At 31.5% G+C, this 16,215-nt stretch overlaps 6 protein-coding genes across 8 annotated transcripts; all 6 read right to left on the bottom strand.

Moving 5' to 3' along the window:
* Positions 1 to 999: 999 nt before the first annotated feature.
* On the bottom strand, positions 1,000 to 2,125 carry LOC107006801 (protein PELPK1-like). The gene has a single exon (XM_015205320.2). It carries the CDS (start codon positions 2,102 to 2,104, stop codon positions 1,181 to 1,183), a length of 924 nt encoding a protein of 307 aa, XP_015060806.1. The 5' UTR covers positions 2,105 to 2,125; the 3' UTR covers positions 1,000 to 1,180.
* Positions 2,126 to 4,272: 2,147 nt separating this feature from the next.
* On the bottom strand, positions 4,273 to 5,804 carry LOC107006742 (protein PELPK1-like). Its single transcript, XM_015205256.2, has one exon. It carries the CDS (start codon positions 5,768 to 5,770, stop codon positions 4,421 to 4,423), a length of 1,350 nt encoding a protein of 449 aa, XP_015060742.1. The 5' UTR covers positions 5,771 to 5,804; the 3' UTR covers positions 4,273 to 4,420.
* A 1,131-nt stretch (positions 5,805 to 6,935) lies between these two features.
* On the bottom strand, positions 6,936 to 8,357 carry LOC107006762 (protein PELPK1-like). Of its 2 annotated transcripts, XM_015205280.2 has the most exons (2): positions 8,192 to 8,357; positions 6,936 to 8,155 (listed from the first exon to the last, which is right to left on the bottom strand). In XM_015205280.2, the coding sequence occupies exons 1-2, from the start codon at positions 8,318 to 8,320 to the stop codon at positions 7,193 to 7,195; spliced, it is 1,092 nt and encodes a 363-aa protein (XP_015060766.1). In that variant the 5' UTR covers positions 8,321 to 8,357; the 3' UTR covers positions 6,936 to 7,192. The 2 variants fall into 2 exon arrangements, with proteins under 2 accessions (XP_015060766.1, XP_015060765.1); XM_015205279.2 differs by having other exon boundaries at positions 6,947 to 8,357.
* Positions 8,358 to 10,011: 1,654 nt separating this feature from the next.
* On the bottom strand, positions 10,012 to 11,332 carry LOC107006753 (protein PELPK1-like). 2 transcript variants are annotated; one of them, XM_015205270.2, is made up of 2 exons: positions 11,166 to 11,332; positions 10,012 to 11,129 (listed from the first exon to the last, which is right to left on the bottom strand). In XM_015205270.2, the coding sequence occupies exons 1-2, from the start codon at positions 11,292 to 11,294 to the stop codon at positions 10,137 to 10,139; spliced, it is 1,122 nt and encodes a 373-aa protein (XP_015060756.1). In that variant the 5' UTR covers positions 11,295 to 11,332; the 3' UTR covers positions 10,012 to 10,136. The 2 variants fall into 2 exon arrangements, with proteins under 2 accessions (XP_015060756.1, XP_015060755.1); XM_015205269.2 differs by having other exon boundaries at positions 10,012 to 11,332.
* A 1,137-nt stretch (positions 11,333 to 12,469) lies between these two features.
* Positions 12,470 to 13,734, bottom strand: LOC107006794 (protein PELPK1-like). Its single transcript, XM_015205314.2, has one exon. It carries the CDS (start codon positions 13,705 to 13,707, stop codon positions 12,628 to 12,630), a length of 1,080 nt encoding a protein of 359 aa, XP_015060800.1. The 5' UTR covers positions 13,708 to 13,734; the 3' UTR covers positions 12,470 to 12,627.
* A 1,006-nt stretch (positions 13,735 to 14,740) lies between these two features.
* LOC107006765 (protein PELPK1-like) lies at positions 14,741 to 16,215 on the bottom strand. Its single transcript, XM_015205282.2, has one exon. The coding sequence runs from the start codon at positions 16,184 to 16,186 to the stop codon at positions 14,942 to 14,944; it is 1,245 nt and encodes a 414-aa protein (XP_015060768.1). The 5' UTR covers positions 16,187 to 16,215; the 3' UTR covers positions 14,741 to 14,941.

Genomic DNA, 16,215 nt, shown 5'->3' on the forward strand with positions numbered 1-16,215 from the left:
GGGGGAGGGGGGAGGGAAGGGGAGGGTGAGAGAGAGGAGAGAGGTGAACGAGAGTGTACAAAAAGAGAGAGAGAGAGAGGGCATAACTAAGGTTACACTAAGCTAATAACTATTGGTTGACTAGCAATTTCATAATTGGATATATGAAGCAATTATTCAATGACAAAAGTAAATACTCAATGACACTTGAAAAAAAATTGCTGCTAACTATGGGTGTCAAATGGGCGGGTTAGGTTGAATTTGGATATATTAAAATGGATTCAAATGGAACTAGGGTTGGGTCTTGACCCGCCTAAGTTTATCTTGGGCTCAAATGCACTAAAAATCGGATTGGGTCTTGACCCGCATAATTTGACCCGATTAATCTTAATAATTTAACATATTGATATTTAACTTTTATAATTAAAATTTGAATTTCAGCTCAAGATTTTTTTTGAAAAAGTAACAAATGGTTAGATATATCCTAAAAGATGCTAAATAGATAATAATTTATACCTTAAATACAAAAAAATATATCCTAATAAAAAGTTTTAAAACGGGTTGAAATTTAAGAATGAATTGGGCTCAATTGTGGATTCTCTTCATATGGGTTAGGCTTGAATGAGGTGAGATTGAACCCAAATCAAATTATTTTGAACCCAACCCTTAAAATTCTGAGTGGGTTACCTATGTTTAAATTTATTTTTGACAACCCTACTTGTATCATACAGTCAACTTTATTATTTTCTCTATTTTTGTTAGATGTTTTTGGTAACCTCCAATACCTATTTTGAAGTTTCTTATGGCTGTCTTGTTATGTTCCAGTGTTTTGCTCTTCAATTTATGTGATGAAATTGGCAATTGCTGGAAAATAGATGAATCTATAAACATTTTTTATAGTTGATTTTCCAATATTGTAGTGTCTAGTATTTGTATTAGAGTCCGACTAATGTACATGAATCTATGTATTTATATAACCTTTCAGTATACTTATATTCAATTGAATTAAATTTCTTGAAACATTAAAAATATAGAATTTAAATGACAAAACAATTACAAACCAAAGTAAGAAAAAGAAAATTAAATGAATAAAGAAATACAAATTTTGATATCAGGCATTCTAACTCATAATATGAGAACCCTAAGGGTTATATATGTTGAGCTAGAGGGCGATGCATGTTGAACATAATAAAATGGAAATTTAATAATATGGAGGTGGTGGTGATGGAGAAGGCGATGATTTCTTGTAGTAGTCGTTCTTTGATAACGAAGACTCCTTGTATTCTTCTTTAGGCATTGAGGGCACCTTTGGAACATGTGATACCTTTTTGTAGTTATCTTTTGAAACAGATGGCTTTTTGTAGTAGTCATTTTTTGGCAAAGAAGGCACCTTGTATTCATCTTTAGGCACTGAGGGCACCTTTGGCACATATGAAACCTTTTTGTAGTTATCTTCTGGAACTGATGACTTCTTATAGTAGTCATTTTTTGGCAAAGATGGTACGTTGTATTTTGGTTTAGGCTCTGTGGGCACCTCTGGAACATTTGACGTCTTCTTGTAGTTATCTTCTGGAACTAATGGCTTCTTGAAGTAGTCAAATTTTGGAAAAAATGACTTCTTATATTCTGGCTTACCCATCGATGGTACCTCTGGAACATATGATGCCTTCTTGTAGTTATCTTCTGAAACTGATGGTTTTTTGAAGTAGTCAAATTTCGGATAAACTGACTCCTTATATTCTGGTTTAGCCATTGAGGGTACCTTTGGAACATATGACTTCTTTTTATAGTTATCTTCCGAAAATGATGGCTTCTTGTAGTAGCCATTCTTTGGCAAGAACGATTCATTTTCCGGAACAAATGATACTTTCTTATAGTTATCCTCTGAAACTGATGGCTTCTTGTAGTAATCATTTTTTGGCAAGAATGACGACTTATCCTTTTCTGACTCTGTGGGTACCTTGAAGTCTTCACTTTTGACTACTGTGTTTGGTACTTTACTGTGTGTTGAATCTGATGATTCATAAGAATTATAAGGTGAATATGCCATAGTGCATGTGGCAATCAAGAAAAATGCCAAAACACAAGCAAATTGAAGCCATTGCTTCTTCTTTTGGATTCCCATTGAGAAGAATTGGATTTGATGATTTCCTTTTTCTTGTGTGTATCAGAATGGAGGAATTAGGAGTTTATATATAATATAAAAGATGATGATTTGATGATTTGGATTATCCCAAAATTAAATAATCCAAACATGTCAAAAGATTTTGCCATTTATGCTGTTCCACTAAGGTTTTGAGATAATGGGAAACCATGAGCAATTCATACACATTTGCTGGCTCAACTTATTTTAAAATTTTAATCCAATTTTTTATGGACTTCCAAGAATGTTGGTTTTTTTCTGTCGGTATAGTGAAAATTTAATTAAATTAGTTTATTAAAGTTTAGATATGTGTAGGCCTAACATATATTGTTCATTATTTGGGGTACATTGATTATAAGTACTTGTGCACGACTTATAATCCATGGCACCACACTTACTTTTTTTTTTTTAGTTTCCTAGGTTGTACTCTTTGAATATAAATAGGGGCGAATTCAGGATTTTAAAATTATTGATGTTCACTTTTTAATATAAGTGTATAATTATTTTACTGAACGTGAAAATAAAAAGCTTATTATTAGAAATAAGACTCTAGTTATAAGTTACCGAGAACTACGATTAATATTAATATCTTTTTTTTAAAAAAAAAAAGCTTCTAGTAGTACGATTCTAGACGAACTTTCATATTTTGAAGATATTGAACAATTGTATCATATCATTGCATTGCATGTTGACGACTACAAATCTTTACACTCTGGAATTTTTAAAAACTTAAGTTTTTTTTTTGTTGTAATAAATGAGATATAGAAAATTAAAAAGTGAAAAAATAAACTAAAAAAGAAGAAGTTAAGATTAAAATGTTAGCGGAAAAAAAGGCGAAAATTTCAAAAAAGAAAAAAGAAGAGAAAATGTTTAGTAAATCCACATAAGATGTAAGTTGCTTTGAGCAAGCCTGTCGAAACAAATCAACTAAAAAAGCTTACGTTGACAAAAGAAATTGATCTCTGGCCTCTCTTATCCTTGCAAGTACTCTGAATACTTCTCATTACCAAGTAGGGGTGGGCATTCGGTATTTCGGTTCGGTTCGGTTTTTTTTTTCGGTTTTTTCGGTTTTCGGTTTTTGTAAATTGCGTACCGAATACCGAACCGAAATATTTCGGTTCGGTTCGGTTTTTGTTAATTCGGTTCGGTTTTTTATTTCGGTTTTTTAATGGGCCTGTTTAGTGGGCTTTTTAAAATTTTAAACTTTACAATTTTTTCAATTTTTTGTTTGATTTTTCAACTTAATGGGCTTTGATATTTCAACTTAATGGGCTTTGATATTTCAACTTAAAGTTTCTTATTTTTTTAAAAAAATATATTTAATATTAATAATTATTAAATATAATATAATTTATAAATTATAATATAATATTTCGGTTTAAACCGAAATACCGAATTCCAAAGTAATATGTACCGAAAACCGAACCGAAATACCGAAAATATAAAAAATTAAATCGAATACCGAACCGAAAACCGAAATACCGAAACCGAAATTCTGAAAAATTTCGGTTCAGTTCGGTGTTTCGGTTTTCCGGTTTTTATGCCCACCCCTATTACCAAGAATGACAATATTTTGAATTTGATTAGTTCTTGATACAACTCAAATTAATTCAAATTTGTGTCTATGTATGATTGATTTATTTTTAAGAGAGAAAAAGAGTGCTCTATGAGATATTACTTCAATATTCCATAGGATTGAACCCTTTGACAAAGATAATTGAGTCAATCAATTTTTTTTAAAAAAAAAAAACTCTCAAAATATTTTAGAAATTCTGCCTTTAAGAAATTTCATACTTTGAGCATAGAACTTCTATAGATCAAATGATTTATATTGAAAAATTTGTGACATTTTATCTTAACTAGTGTATATTTATCGTCGAGTTTTTCTTTATCTGATTGAAATGGTTCGCTTTATTTCTTTTATCTCCCAAGAATTCTATGTTTATAACAATAGAGATCGTTATTTTCTTCTTTTCAATTCTAATAGATTAAGCGAATTGTATCGATTCTTTTGAGCACCATATCAGGAAATTTACCCAATATAATCCTTAGTGACCTGTTTTTGAAATATTATCATAATTGTTGTTATGTTCCACAGTCTTAATATTAATAGTAAGTTAATTGATGGAAGAATAGATGAAAACTACATAAACTCTCAATAAAAGGAACTTGTATTCCGTTGAAATAAATTTCTCGAGACATTCAAAAATATAAAATTTAAATGACAAAACAATTACAAACCAGAGAACAAAAAGGAAAAATAATGAAACATGCATTTTGAGCATGAACGATGGAAATTTAATAATATGGAGGTGGTGGTGATGGAGATGGTGATGGCTTCTTGTGGTAGTCAGGTTTTGATAAAGAAGGCACCTTGTATTCTTCTTTAGGCACTGAGGGTACCTTGGGAACATATGACACCTTTTTGTAGTTATCTTCTGAAACTATTGGCTTCTTGTAGTAGTCATTTTTTGGCAAAGAAGGCACCTTATACTCTTCTTTAGGCACTGAGGGAACCTTTGGCACATATGAAACCTTTTTGTAGCTATCTTCTGGAAGTGATGACTTCTTGTAGTAATCATTCTTTGGCAAAGAAGGTACCTTGTATTCTTCTTTCGGCACTGAGGGTACCTTTGGAACATATGACACCTTTTTGTAGTTATTTTCTGAAACTGATGACTTCTTGTAGTAGTCACTTTTTGGCAAAGAAGGCACCTTGTATTCTTCTTTAGTCATTGAGGGCAACTTTGGAACAAATGGTACCTTTTTGTAGTTATCTTCTGGAACTGATGGCTTCTTGTAGTAATTATTCTTTGGCAAAGAAGGTATCTTGTATTCCTCTTTAGGCACTGAGGGCACCTTTGGTACATATGAAACCATTTTGTAGTTATCTTCTGGAACTGATGACTTCTTATAGTAATCGTCATTCTTTGGCAAAGATGGTACCTTGTATTCCGATTTAGGCTGTGTCGGTACCTTTGGAACATATGACACCTTCTTGTAGTTTTCTTCTGGAACTAATGGCTTCTTGAAGTAGTCAAATTTTGGAAAAAATGACTCCTTATATTCTGGTTTAGCCATCGAGGGTACCTCTGGAACATATGAAGCCTTCTTGTTGTTATCTTCTGAAACTGATGGTTTCTTGAAGTAGTCAAATTTTGGCAAAAATGACTCCTTATAATCTGGTTTAGCCATCGAAGGTACCTCTGGAACATATGAAGCCTTCTTGTTGTTATCTTCTGAAACTGATGGTTTCTTGAAGTAGTCAAATTTTGGCAAAAATGACTCCTTATATTCTGGTTTAGCAATCGAAGGTACCTCTGGAACATATGACTCCTTCTTGTATTTATCTTCTGAAAATGATTGCTTCTTGTAGTCGTCATTCTTTGGCAAGAATGATTCATGCTCGGGAGCAATCGCTACTTTCTTATAATTATCTTCTGAAATTGATGACTTCTTGTAGTAATCATTTTTTGGCAAAAATGACGACTTATATTCCTTTTCCGACTCTGAGGGTACTTTATTGTATGTTGAATCTGATGATTCATAAGAATTATAAGGTGAATGTGCTACAGTGCATGTGGCAATCAAGAAAAATGCCAAAACACAAGCAAATTGAAGCCATTGCTTCTTCATTTGGATTCCCATTGAGAAGAATTGGATTCTAAGGCTAGATATTTGTTTCTTTTTTCTTTTTCTTGTGTGTATTAGAATGGAGCAATTAGGACTTAATATAACATAACTAAGATGGTGATTTGTTTAAAAATAAAATAATCCAAACATATCAAAGATTGAGCCATTTTTTTTGGTTAATGCTGTTCCACTAATGTTTTGAGATAATGGGAAGCATGAACAATTTTAATTCAATTTTTTTAATTCACTTCCAAGAATGTTGTTCTCTTTTTTTCTTTTTAGTATATTGAAAATTTGATTAAATTAGTTTTTTTTTTTAAAAAGGTTGAGATGTGTGTAGGCCTAGCAAATATTGTTTATTATTTGGTGCCCATTGGTTATATATACTTGTTGAGCACGACTTATATTCCATATCAATATTGCACCATAGTTAATATTTTTTCTTTTTGAAATTTTTGGACACATAATAAATCCGCTTATTGCAATATCTTGCAAATTATATATGAGATGTAAATTTCTTTAAGCAAGCCCGTTTTGAGAAACTAATTGAAAAATCTTGTTAGATGTGCCATACATACTTTTTATTACCAAGAATTACAATATTTTGGGTTTGATTAGTTCTTGATTTGAACATGATAAATTAGAAGTTATTATTTTAATGTCATATATTTAATGTTTTTGGTTATTAACTCAGATTAATTCAAATTAACATCGTAACTATTTTAAAGAAAGAAGTGTTTTATGATATATTACTCGTATTCCTAGGAATGAACACCCTACCAAAAGATCACTGAGTTAATCAAATTATTTTTTAAAAATTTTTCAAAATATTTTAGAAGATCTGACTTTTAAAAAAAGCTCAAATATTGAAGGGCTTATGAAAAATCCATGACATTTTATCTTAGGTAGTTTAACATTTATTTCCAAGTTTCTCTTTATCTGGTTAAAATGATTCACTACATAATTCGTTTTATTTCTTTTATCTCCCAAAAATTATATGTCTATAACAATAGAAATCATTTTTCTTTCTTTCAAATTTTAATAGATTTGACGAATTGTATAGATTCTTTTGAAATTTGAGTTATATATTTAGTAGCCTATTTTTGAAATATTATCATGATTGTTGTTATGTTCCTGAGTTTTGTTATTAATAGTAAGTCAATTGATGGAATCATAGATGAAAACTACATAAACTATCAATAAAGGAACTTGTATTCCATTGAAATAAATTTCTCGAAACATTCAAAATGTAGAATTTAAATAACAGAACACGTACAAACCAAAGAACAAAATGGAAAAATAAATAAATGAATAAATAAATACAAATTCTGATATCTTGCCTTCTAACTCATAATATGAGAACCCTATGGTTTATATATGTTGAGCTGGAGAAGGTATTAAATGAAACATGCATTTTGAGCATGAAAGATTGGAAATTTAATAATATGGAGGTGGTGGTGATGGAGAAGGTGATGGCTTCTTGTAGTAGTCATTTTTTGATAAAGAAGGCACCTTGTATTCTTCTTTAGGCACTGAGGGTACCTTTGGAACATACGACGTCTTCTTGTAGTTATCTTCTGAAACTATTGGCTTCTTGTAATAGTCATTTTTTGGCAAAGAAGGCACCTTATACTCTTCTTTAGGCACTGAGGGCACCTTTGGAACAAATGGTACCTTTTTGTAGTTATCTTCTGTAACTGATGGCTTCTTGTAATAGTCATTCTTTGGCAAAGAAGGTATCTTGTATTCCTCTTTAGGCACTGAGGGCACCTTTGGTACATATGACACTTTTTTGTAGTTATCTTCTGGAACCAATGACTTCTTATAGTAGTCGGCATTCTTTGGCAAAGATGGTACCTTTGGAACATTTGACACTTTCTCGTAGTTATCTTCTTGAACTAATGGCTTCTTGAAGTAGTCAGATTTTGGAAAAAATGACTCCTTGTATTCCGATTTAGGCTCTGTGGGTACCTTTGGAACATATGACGTTTTCTTGTAGTTATCTTCTGAAACTAATGGCTTCTTGAAGTAGTCAAATTTTGAAAAAAATGATTCCTTATATTCTGGTTTAGCCATCGAGAGTACCTCTGGAACATATGACGTCTTTTTGTAGTTTTCTTCTGAAAACGATGGCTTCTTGAAGTAGTCAAATTTTGGCAAAAATGACTCCTTATATTCTGGTTTATCCTTCGAGGGTACCTCTGGAACATATGACTCCTTCTTGTTGTTATCTTCCGAAAATAATGGCTTCTTGTAGTAGTCATTCTTTGGCAAGAATGATTCATGTTCGGGAACAAGTGATACTTTCTTATAGTTATCCTCTAAAATTGATGGCTTTTTGTAGTAATCATTTTTTGGCAAAAATGACGACTTATATTCCTTTTCCGACTCTGAGGGTACCTTGAAGTCTTCACTTTTGACTACTGTGGTTGGTACTTTATTGTATGTTGAATCTGATGATTCATAAGAATTGTAAGGTGAATATGCCATAGTGCATGTGGCAATCAAGAAAAATGTCAAAACACAAGCAAATTGAAGCCATTGCTTCTTCATTTGGCTTCCCATAGAGAAGAATTGGATTGTAAGCCTAGATATATCTTTGATTTTCTTTTTATTTTGCGTTTTAGAATGGAGGAATTAGGAGTTTATATAACATAATTAAGATGGTTTATTTGAAGATTTGGATTCTCTCAAAATTAATTAACATATCAAAGATTTGCCATTTTTTGGTTATGCTGTTCCACTAAGGTTTTGAGATAATGGGAAGCCATGAGCAATTCATAAACATTTGCTTGACTCACCTATTTTTTAAATTTTAATCCAATTTTTTATTGACTTCCAAGAAAGTTGTTCTTGTTTTTTTTTTAGGTTGGTATATTAAATTAGTTTTTAAAAGTTAAAGATATGTATAGGCCTAACAAATATTTCTCATTAATTATTTGGTGTCCACTAATTATATGTACTTATTGCGCACGACTTACTTATTCACATCATGTCACCACACTTACTTTTTTATATCAAAGTAATTTCCTGTTGCTATTCTTTGGATGCATATTGAGTAAATCGGTTACATGCAATATCTTATAAATCATACATGAGATGTAAGCTGCTTTGAGGAAGCCCGTTATAACAAATCTACTAAAAAAGCGTAAGTTGGCGCAAGAAATTGATCTCTGGCCTCTCTTATCTTGGGAGTTAATTCCCTGAATACTTCTCATTACCAAGAATGACAATATTTTGGGTTTGATTAGTTCTTAATACAAACAGGAAAAATTAGAAGTTATTGTTTTAATTATCATATATTTAGTGTTTTTGGTTATTAACTCAAATTAATTCAAATTTGCGTCGTGATCTATTTTTAAGATTAAAAAAGGGTTCTACGAGATATTACTTCAATATTCCCTAGGGTCGAACCCTACCACAAAGATAATTAAGTCAATCATTTTTCTTTAAAAAAAAAAAAAAAACTCAAAAAATATTAGAAGTTCTGGCTTTAAAAAATTTCATACTTTGAGCATACAACTTCTGCAATATAGATCAAATGCACCTACACAATTACAAAAGGGAAAATGCATAAGTACCCCCCTCAATTTATGCCTGAAATGTCATAGACACACTTATACTATATTAAGGTCCTATTACCCCTGGATTTATTTTATAAATAATTTTTTACTACTTTTCGATCGGCCTACGTGGCACTAACTTGAAAAATTGTCAACAAAGTGCTATATTATAAGTGTGTCTCTGCGATTTCGGACATAGATTGAGAGGGTACTTGTGCATTTTCCCATAACTAAATGATTAATATTGAAGGGCTAATGAAAATTTTGTGATATTTTATCTTATGTAGTGTAATATTTATCGTCGACTTTTCTTTATCCGATTGAAATGGTTCGCTTTATTTCTTTATCTCCCAAGAGTTATATGTTTATAACGATAGAGATCGTTGTTTTCTTTCTTTCCAATTCTAATAGATTAAACGAATTGTATCATTCTTTTGAGTACAATATAAGGAAATTCACCCAATATAATCCTTAGTGACCTATTTTTGAAATATTATCTGATTGTTGTTATGTTCCAAGAGTTTTGTTATTAATAGTAAGTGAACAAATTGGCAATTGATGGAAGAATAGATGAAAACTACGTAAACTCTAAATAAAAATAACTTTTATTCAATTGAAATAAATTTCTCATACAAAATATAGAAATTAAATGACAAAAAAATTACAAACCAAGGTAGGAAAAGGAAAAATAAATAAATAAATAAATACACATTTTGATATCATGCCTTCTAACTCATAATATGAGAACTCCACGAGTTATATATGTTGAGCTGGAGAAGGACTTCAATTAAACATCCATGTTGAACATGAAAAGAAATTTAATAATATGGAGGTGGTGGTGGTGATGGAGAAGGTGATGGCTTCTTGTAGTATTCATTCTTTGACAAAGAAGGCGCCTTGTATTCTTCTTTAGGCACGGAGGGCACCTTTGGAACATATGAAACCTTTTTGTAGTTATCTTCAGAAACCGATGGCTTCTTGTAGTAGTTATTTTTTGACAAAGAAGGCACCTTGTATTCTTCTTTAGGCACTGAGGGAACCTTTGGAACAAGTGGTACCTTTTTGTAGTTTTCTTCTGGAACTGATGGCTTCTTGTAGTAATCATTTTTTGGCAAAGTATGTGCCTTGTATTCTTCATTAGGCACTGAGGGCACCTTTGGAACATATGACACCTTTTTATAGTTATCTTCTGAAATTATTGGCTTCTTATAGTAGTCATTCTTTGGCAAAGATGGTACCTTGTATTTCGGTTTAGGCTCTGTGGATACCTCTGGAACATATGGTGCCTTCTTGTGTTTATCTTCTGGAGCTAATGGCTTCTTGAAGTAGTCAAAGTTTGGAAAAAATGACTCCTTATATTCTGGTTTAGCCATCGAGGGTACCTCTGGAACATATGACGTCTTCTTGTAGTTATCTTCTGAAACTGATGGCTTCTTAAAGTAGTCAAATTTTGGAAAAAATGACTCCTTATATTCTGGTTTAGCCATGGAGGGTACCTCTGGAACATATGACGTCTTCTTGTAGTTGTCTTCGGAAAATGATGGCTTCTTGAAGTAGTCAAATTTTGGCAAAAATGACTCCTTATATTCTGGTTTATCCTTCGAGGGTACCTCTGGAACATATGACTCCTTCTTGTAGTTATCTTCCGAAAATAATGGCTTCTTGTAGTAGTCATTCTTTGGCAAGAATGATTCATGTTCGGGAACAAGTGACACTTTCTTATAGTTTTCCTCTAAAATTGATGGCTTCTTGTAGTAATCATTTTTTGGCAAAAATGACGACTTATATTCCTTTTCCGACTCTGAGGGTACCTTGAAGTCTTCACTTTTGACTACTGTGGTTGGTACTTTATTGTATGTTGAATCTGATGATTCATAAGAATTGTAAGGTGAATATGCCATAGTGCATGTGGCAATCAAGAAAAATGTCAAAACACAAGCAAATTGAAGCCATTGCTTCTTCATTTGGCTTCCCATAGAGAAGAATTGGATTATAAGGCTAGATATATCTTTGTTTTTCTTTTTCTTTTGCGTTTTAGAATGGAGGAATTAGGAGTTTATATGACATAACTAACATGGTGATTTGATAAATTAGAAATTAAATAATCCAAACATATCAAAGATTTTGCCATTTTTTGGTTAATGCTGTTCCACTAAGGTTTTAAGATAATGGGAAGCCATGAACAATTTTAATCCAATTTTTTCTATTCATTTCCAAGAATGTTGTTCTCGTTGTTTTCTTTTTAGTATATTGAAAGTTTGATTAAATTAGTTTTTTTTTTAAAAAAAAAAAAGTTGAGATATGTGTAGGCCTAGCAAATATTGCACCATACTTCAATTTTTTATATTTTTATTTTTTTGGAAATTTTTGAATTAATTTGTAGTCGCTACTTTTTGGGCGTACACATAATAAATCTGCTCGTTGCAATTTTTTGCAAATCATACTTGAGACGCAAGTTGCTTTAAGCAAGCCCGTTTTGAGAAACTAACTGAAAAATATTGTTAGTTGTACCATACATACTTTTCATTACAAAGAATTACAATATTTTGGGTTTGATTAGTTCTTGATATAAACATGATAAATTAGAAGTTATTGTTTTAATGTCATATATTGTTTTGGTTATTAACACATATAAATTCAAATTAACATCGGATCTATTTTTAGGAAAGAAGTGCACTATGATATTATAATCGAATTCCTAGGATTGAACGTCCGATAACTGAGTTAATCGAATTAAGTTTTAAAAATTTATCAAAATATCTTAGAAGATTTGACTTTTAAAAAAAGCTCAAAACTTCTGCATACAGATCAAATGCACCTAAACAATAAAATTGAAGGGCTTATGAAAAATCCATGACATTTTATCTTAAGTAGTGTAACATCTATTTCCAACTTTCTCTTTTATCTGATTGAAATGATTCACTATATAATTTGTTTTATTTCGTTATCTCACAAAATTATATGTTTATAACAATAGAAACCGTTTTTCCTTCTTTAAATTTTAATAGATTTGATGAAATGTACAGACTCTTTTGAGTCACATATTAGTGACCTATTTTTGAAATATTATTTATCATGATTGTTGTTATGTTCCAGAGTTTTGTTATTAATTGTAAGTTAAACAAATGGGCAATTGACGGAAGAATAGATGAAAACTACATAAACTCTCAATAAAAGGAACTTGCATTCCATTGAAATAAATTTCTCGAAACATTAAAAATATAGAATTTAAATGACAAAACAATTACAAACCAAAGAACAAAAAGGAAAAATAATGGAACATGCATTTTGAGCATGAACAATGGAAATTTAATAATATGGAGGTGGTGTTGATGGAGAAGGTGATGGCTTCTTGTTGTAGTCATTTTTTGATAAAGAAGGAACCTTGTATTCTTCTTTAGGCACTGAGGGTATCTTTGGAATATATGACACCTTTTTGTAGTTATCTTCTGAAACTATTGGCTTCTTGTAGTAGTCATTTTTTGGCAAAGAAGGCACCTTATACTCTTCTTTAGGAACTGAGGGCACCTTTGGAACAAATGGTACCTTTTTGTAGTTATCTTCTGGGACTGATGGCTTCTTGTAGTAATCATTCTTTGGCAAAGAAGGTACCTTGTATTCTTCTTTAGGCACTGAAGGCACCTTTGGAACATATGACACCTTTTTGTAGTCATCTTCTGTAACTGATGGCTTGTTGTAGTAATCATTCTTTACCAAAGAAGGTATCTTGTATTCCTCTTTAGGCACTGAGGGCACCTTTGGAACATATGAAACCTTTTTGTAGTTATCTTCTGGAACCGATGATTTCTTATTGTAGTCATTCTTTTGCAAAGATGGTACCTTGTATTCCGATTTAGGCTTTGTGGGTACCTTTGGAACATATGACACCTTCTTGTCGTTATCTTCTGGAACTAATGGCTTCTTGAAGTTGTCAAATTTTGGAAAAAACGACTCCTTATATTCTGGTTTAGCCATCGAGGGTACCTCTGAAACATACGAATCCTTCTTGTAGTTATCTTCTGAAACTGATGGCTTCTTGAAGTAGTCAAATTTTGGGAAAAAAGACTCCTTATATTCTGGTTTAGCCATCGTGGGTACCTCTGGAACATATGACTCCTTCTTGTAGTTATCTTTTGAAAATAATGACTCCTTGTAGTATTCATTCTTTGGCAAAAATGATTCTGAAACTGGTGGCTTATATTCCTTTTCCGATTCCGAGGGTACCTTGATATCTTCACTTTTGACTACTGTGGTTGGTACTTTATTGTATGTTGAGTCTGATGATTCATATGAATTGTAAGGTGAATATGCCATAGTGCATGTGGCAATCAAGAAAAATGTCAAAACACAAGCAAATTGAAGCCATTGATTCTTCATTTGGATTCCCATAGAGAAGAATTGAATTATAAGGCTAGATATTTGTTTCTTTTTTCTTTTTCTTATGTGTTTTTGTATGGAGCAATTAGGACTATATATAACATAGCTAAGATGGTAATGATGATTTAAAAACTAAATAATCTAAACATATCAACGATTTTGCCATTTTTTGGTTAATGCTGTTCCACTAAGGTTATGAGATAATGGGAAGCCATGAACAATTCTAGTCACCTATAATTAAAATTTTAATCCAATTTTTTTATTGACTTCGAAGAATGTTGTTCTCTTTTTTTTTTTTCTTTTCAATCTTTATTTTATGGAAATTTTTTTGGCTAATTTGTAGTTGTTACTTTTTGGATATACATAGAATAAATCTGCTCATTGCAATATCTTGCAAATCATACATAAGATATAACTTGTTTTAAGTAAGGTCGTGTTGAGAAATTAACGGAAAATTGTTGTTAGTTGTACCATACATACTTTTCATTACCAAGAATTACAATATTTTGGATTTGATTAGTTCTCGATATAAACTTAATAATTTCGAACTTATTGTTTTAATGTCATATATTTAACGTTTTTAGTTATTAATTCAGATTAATTCAAATTAACATCGTATTTGTTTTTAGGAAAAAGTGCTCCATGATATATTAATCGTATTCCCAGGATTCAACGCCCTACCAAAAAGATGACTGAGTTAATCAAATATTTTTTTAAAAATTTATCAAAATATTTTAGAAGATCTAACTTTTAAAAAAAAGCTATAAACTTGAAGGGCTTATGAAAAATCCATGACATTTTATCTTAAGTAGTGTAACATTTATTTCCAAGTTTCTCTTTATCTGGTTAAAGTGATTCACTACATAATTCGTTTTATTTCTTTATCTCCCATAAATTATATGTCTATAACAATAGAAATCGTTTTTCCTTCTTTTAAATTTTAATAGATTTGACGTATTGTATAGATTCTTTTGTCATATATCAGTGACCTATTTTTGAAATATTATCATGATTGTTGTCATTTTCCAGAGTTTTGTTATTAATATTAAGTTAAACAAATAGCAATTATATTGATGGAAGAATAGATGAAAACTACATAAACTCTCAATAAAAGGAACTATTATTCCATTGAAATAAATTTCTCGAGACTTTCAAAATATAGAATTTAAATGACAAAAGAATTAAAAACCAAAGAACAAAAAGGAAAAATAATGAAACATGCATTTTGAGCATGAAAAACGGAAATTTAATAATATGGAGGTGGTGGTGATGGAGTAGGTGATGGCTTCTTGTTGTAGTCATTTTTTGATAAAGAAGGCACCTTGTATTCTTCTTTAGGCACTGAGGGTACCTTTGGAACATATGACACCTTTTTATATTTATCTTCTGAAACTATTGGCTTCTTGTAATAGTCATTTTCTGGAAAAGAAAATACCTTATACTCTTCTTTAGGCACATGTGAAACCTTCTTGTAGTTATCTTCTGGAAGTGATGGCTTCTTGTAGTAATCATTCTTTGGCAAAGAAGGTACCTTGTATTCTTCTTTAGGCACTGAGGACACCTTTGGAACATATGACACCTTTTTATCTTCAGAAACTGATGACTTCTTGTAGTAGTCACTTTTTGGCAAAGAAGGCACCTTGTATTCTTCTTTAGTCACTGAGGGCACCTTTGGAACAAACGGTACCTTTTTGTAGTTATCTTCTGTAGCTGATGGCTTCTTGTAGTAATCATTCTTTGGCAAAGAAGGTATCTTGTATTCCTCTTTAGGAACTACGTGCACCTTTGGAACATATGACACCTTTTTGTAGTTATCTTCTGAAATCGATGACTTCTTATAGTAGTCATTCTTTTGCAACGATGGTACCTTGTATTCCGATTTAGGCTCTGTTGGTACCTTTGGAACATATGACACCTTCTTGTCGTTATCTTCTGGAACTAATGGCTTCTTGATGTAGTCAAATTTTGGAAAAAATGACTCCTTATATTCTGGTTTAGCAATCGAGGGTACCTCTGGAACATATGAAGCCTTCTTGTAATTATCTTCTGAAACAGATGGCTTCTTGAAGTAGTCAAATTTTGGAAAAAAAGACTCCTTATATTCTGGTTTAGCCATCGAGGGTACCTCTGGAACATATGACTCCTTCTTGTAGTTATCGTCTGAAAATAATGGCTTCTTGTAGTAGTCATTCTTTGGCAAAAATGATTCATGTTTGGGAACAAAGGCTACTTTCTTATAGTTATCTTCTGAAACTAATGGCTTCTTGTAATAATCATTTTTTGGCAAAAATGACGACTTATATTCCTTTTCCGACTCTGAGGGTACCTTGAAGTCTTCACTTTTGACTAATGTGGTTGGTACTTTATTATATGTTGAGTCTGATGATTCATAAGAATTATAAGGTGAATATGCCATAGTGCATGTGGCAATCAAGAAAAATGCCAAAGCACAAGCAAATTGAAGCCATTGCTTCTTCATTTGGCTTCCCATTGAGAATAATTGGGTTCTAAGGCTAGATA

The sequence above is a fragment of the Solanum pennellii genome, chromosome 12 (assembly GCF_001406875.1).
Source record: "Solanum pennellii chromosome 12, SPENNV200".
NCBI classification, from domain to species: Eukaryota; Viridiplantae; Streptophyta; class Magnoliopsida; order Solanales; family Solanaceae; genus Solanum; species Solanum pennellii.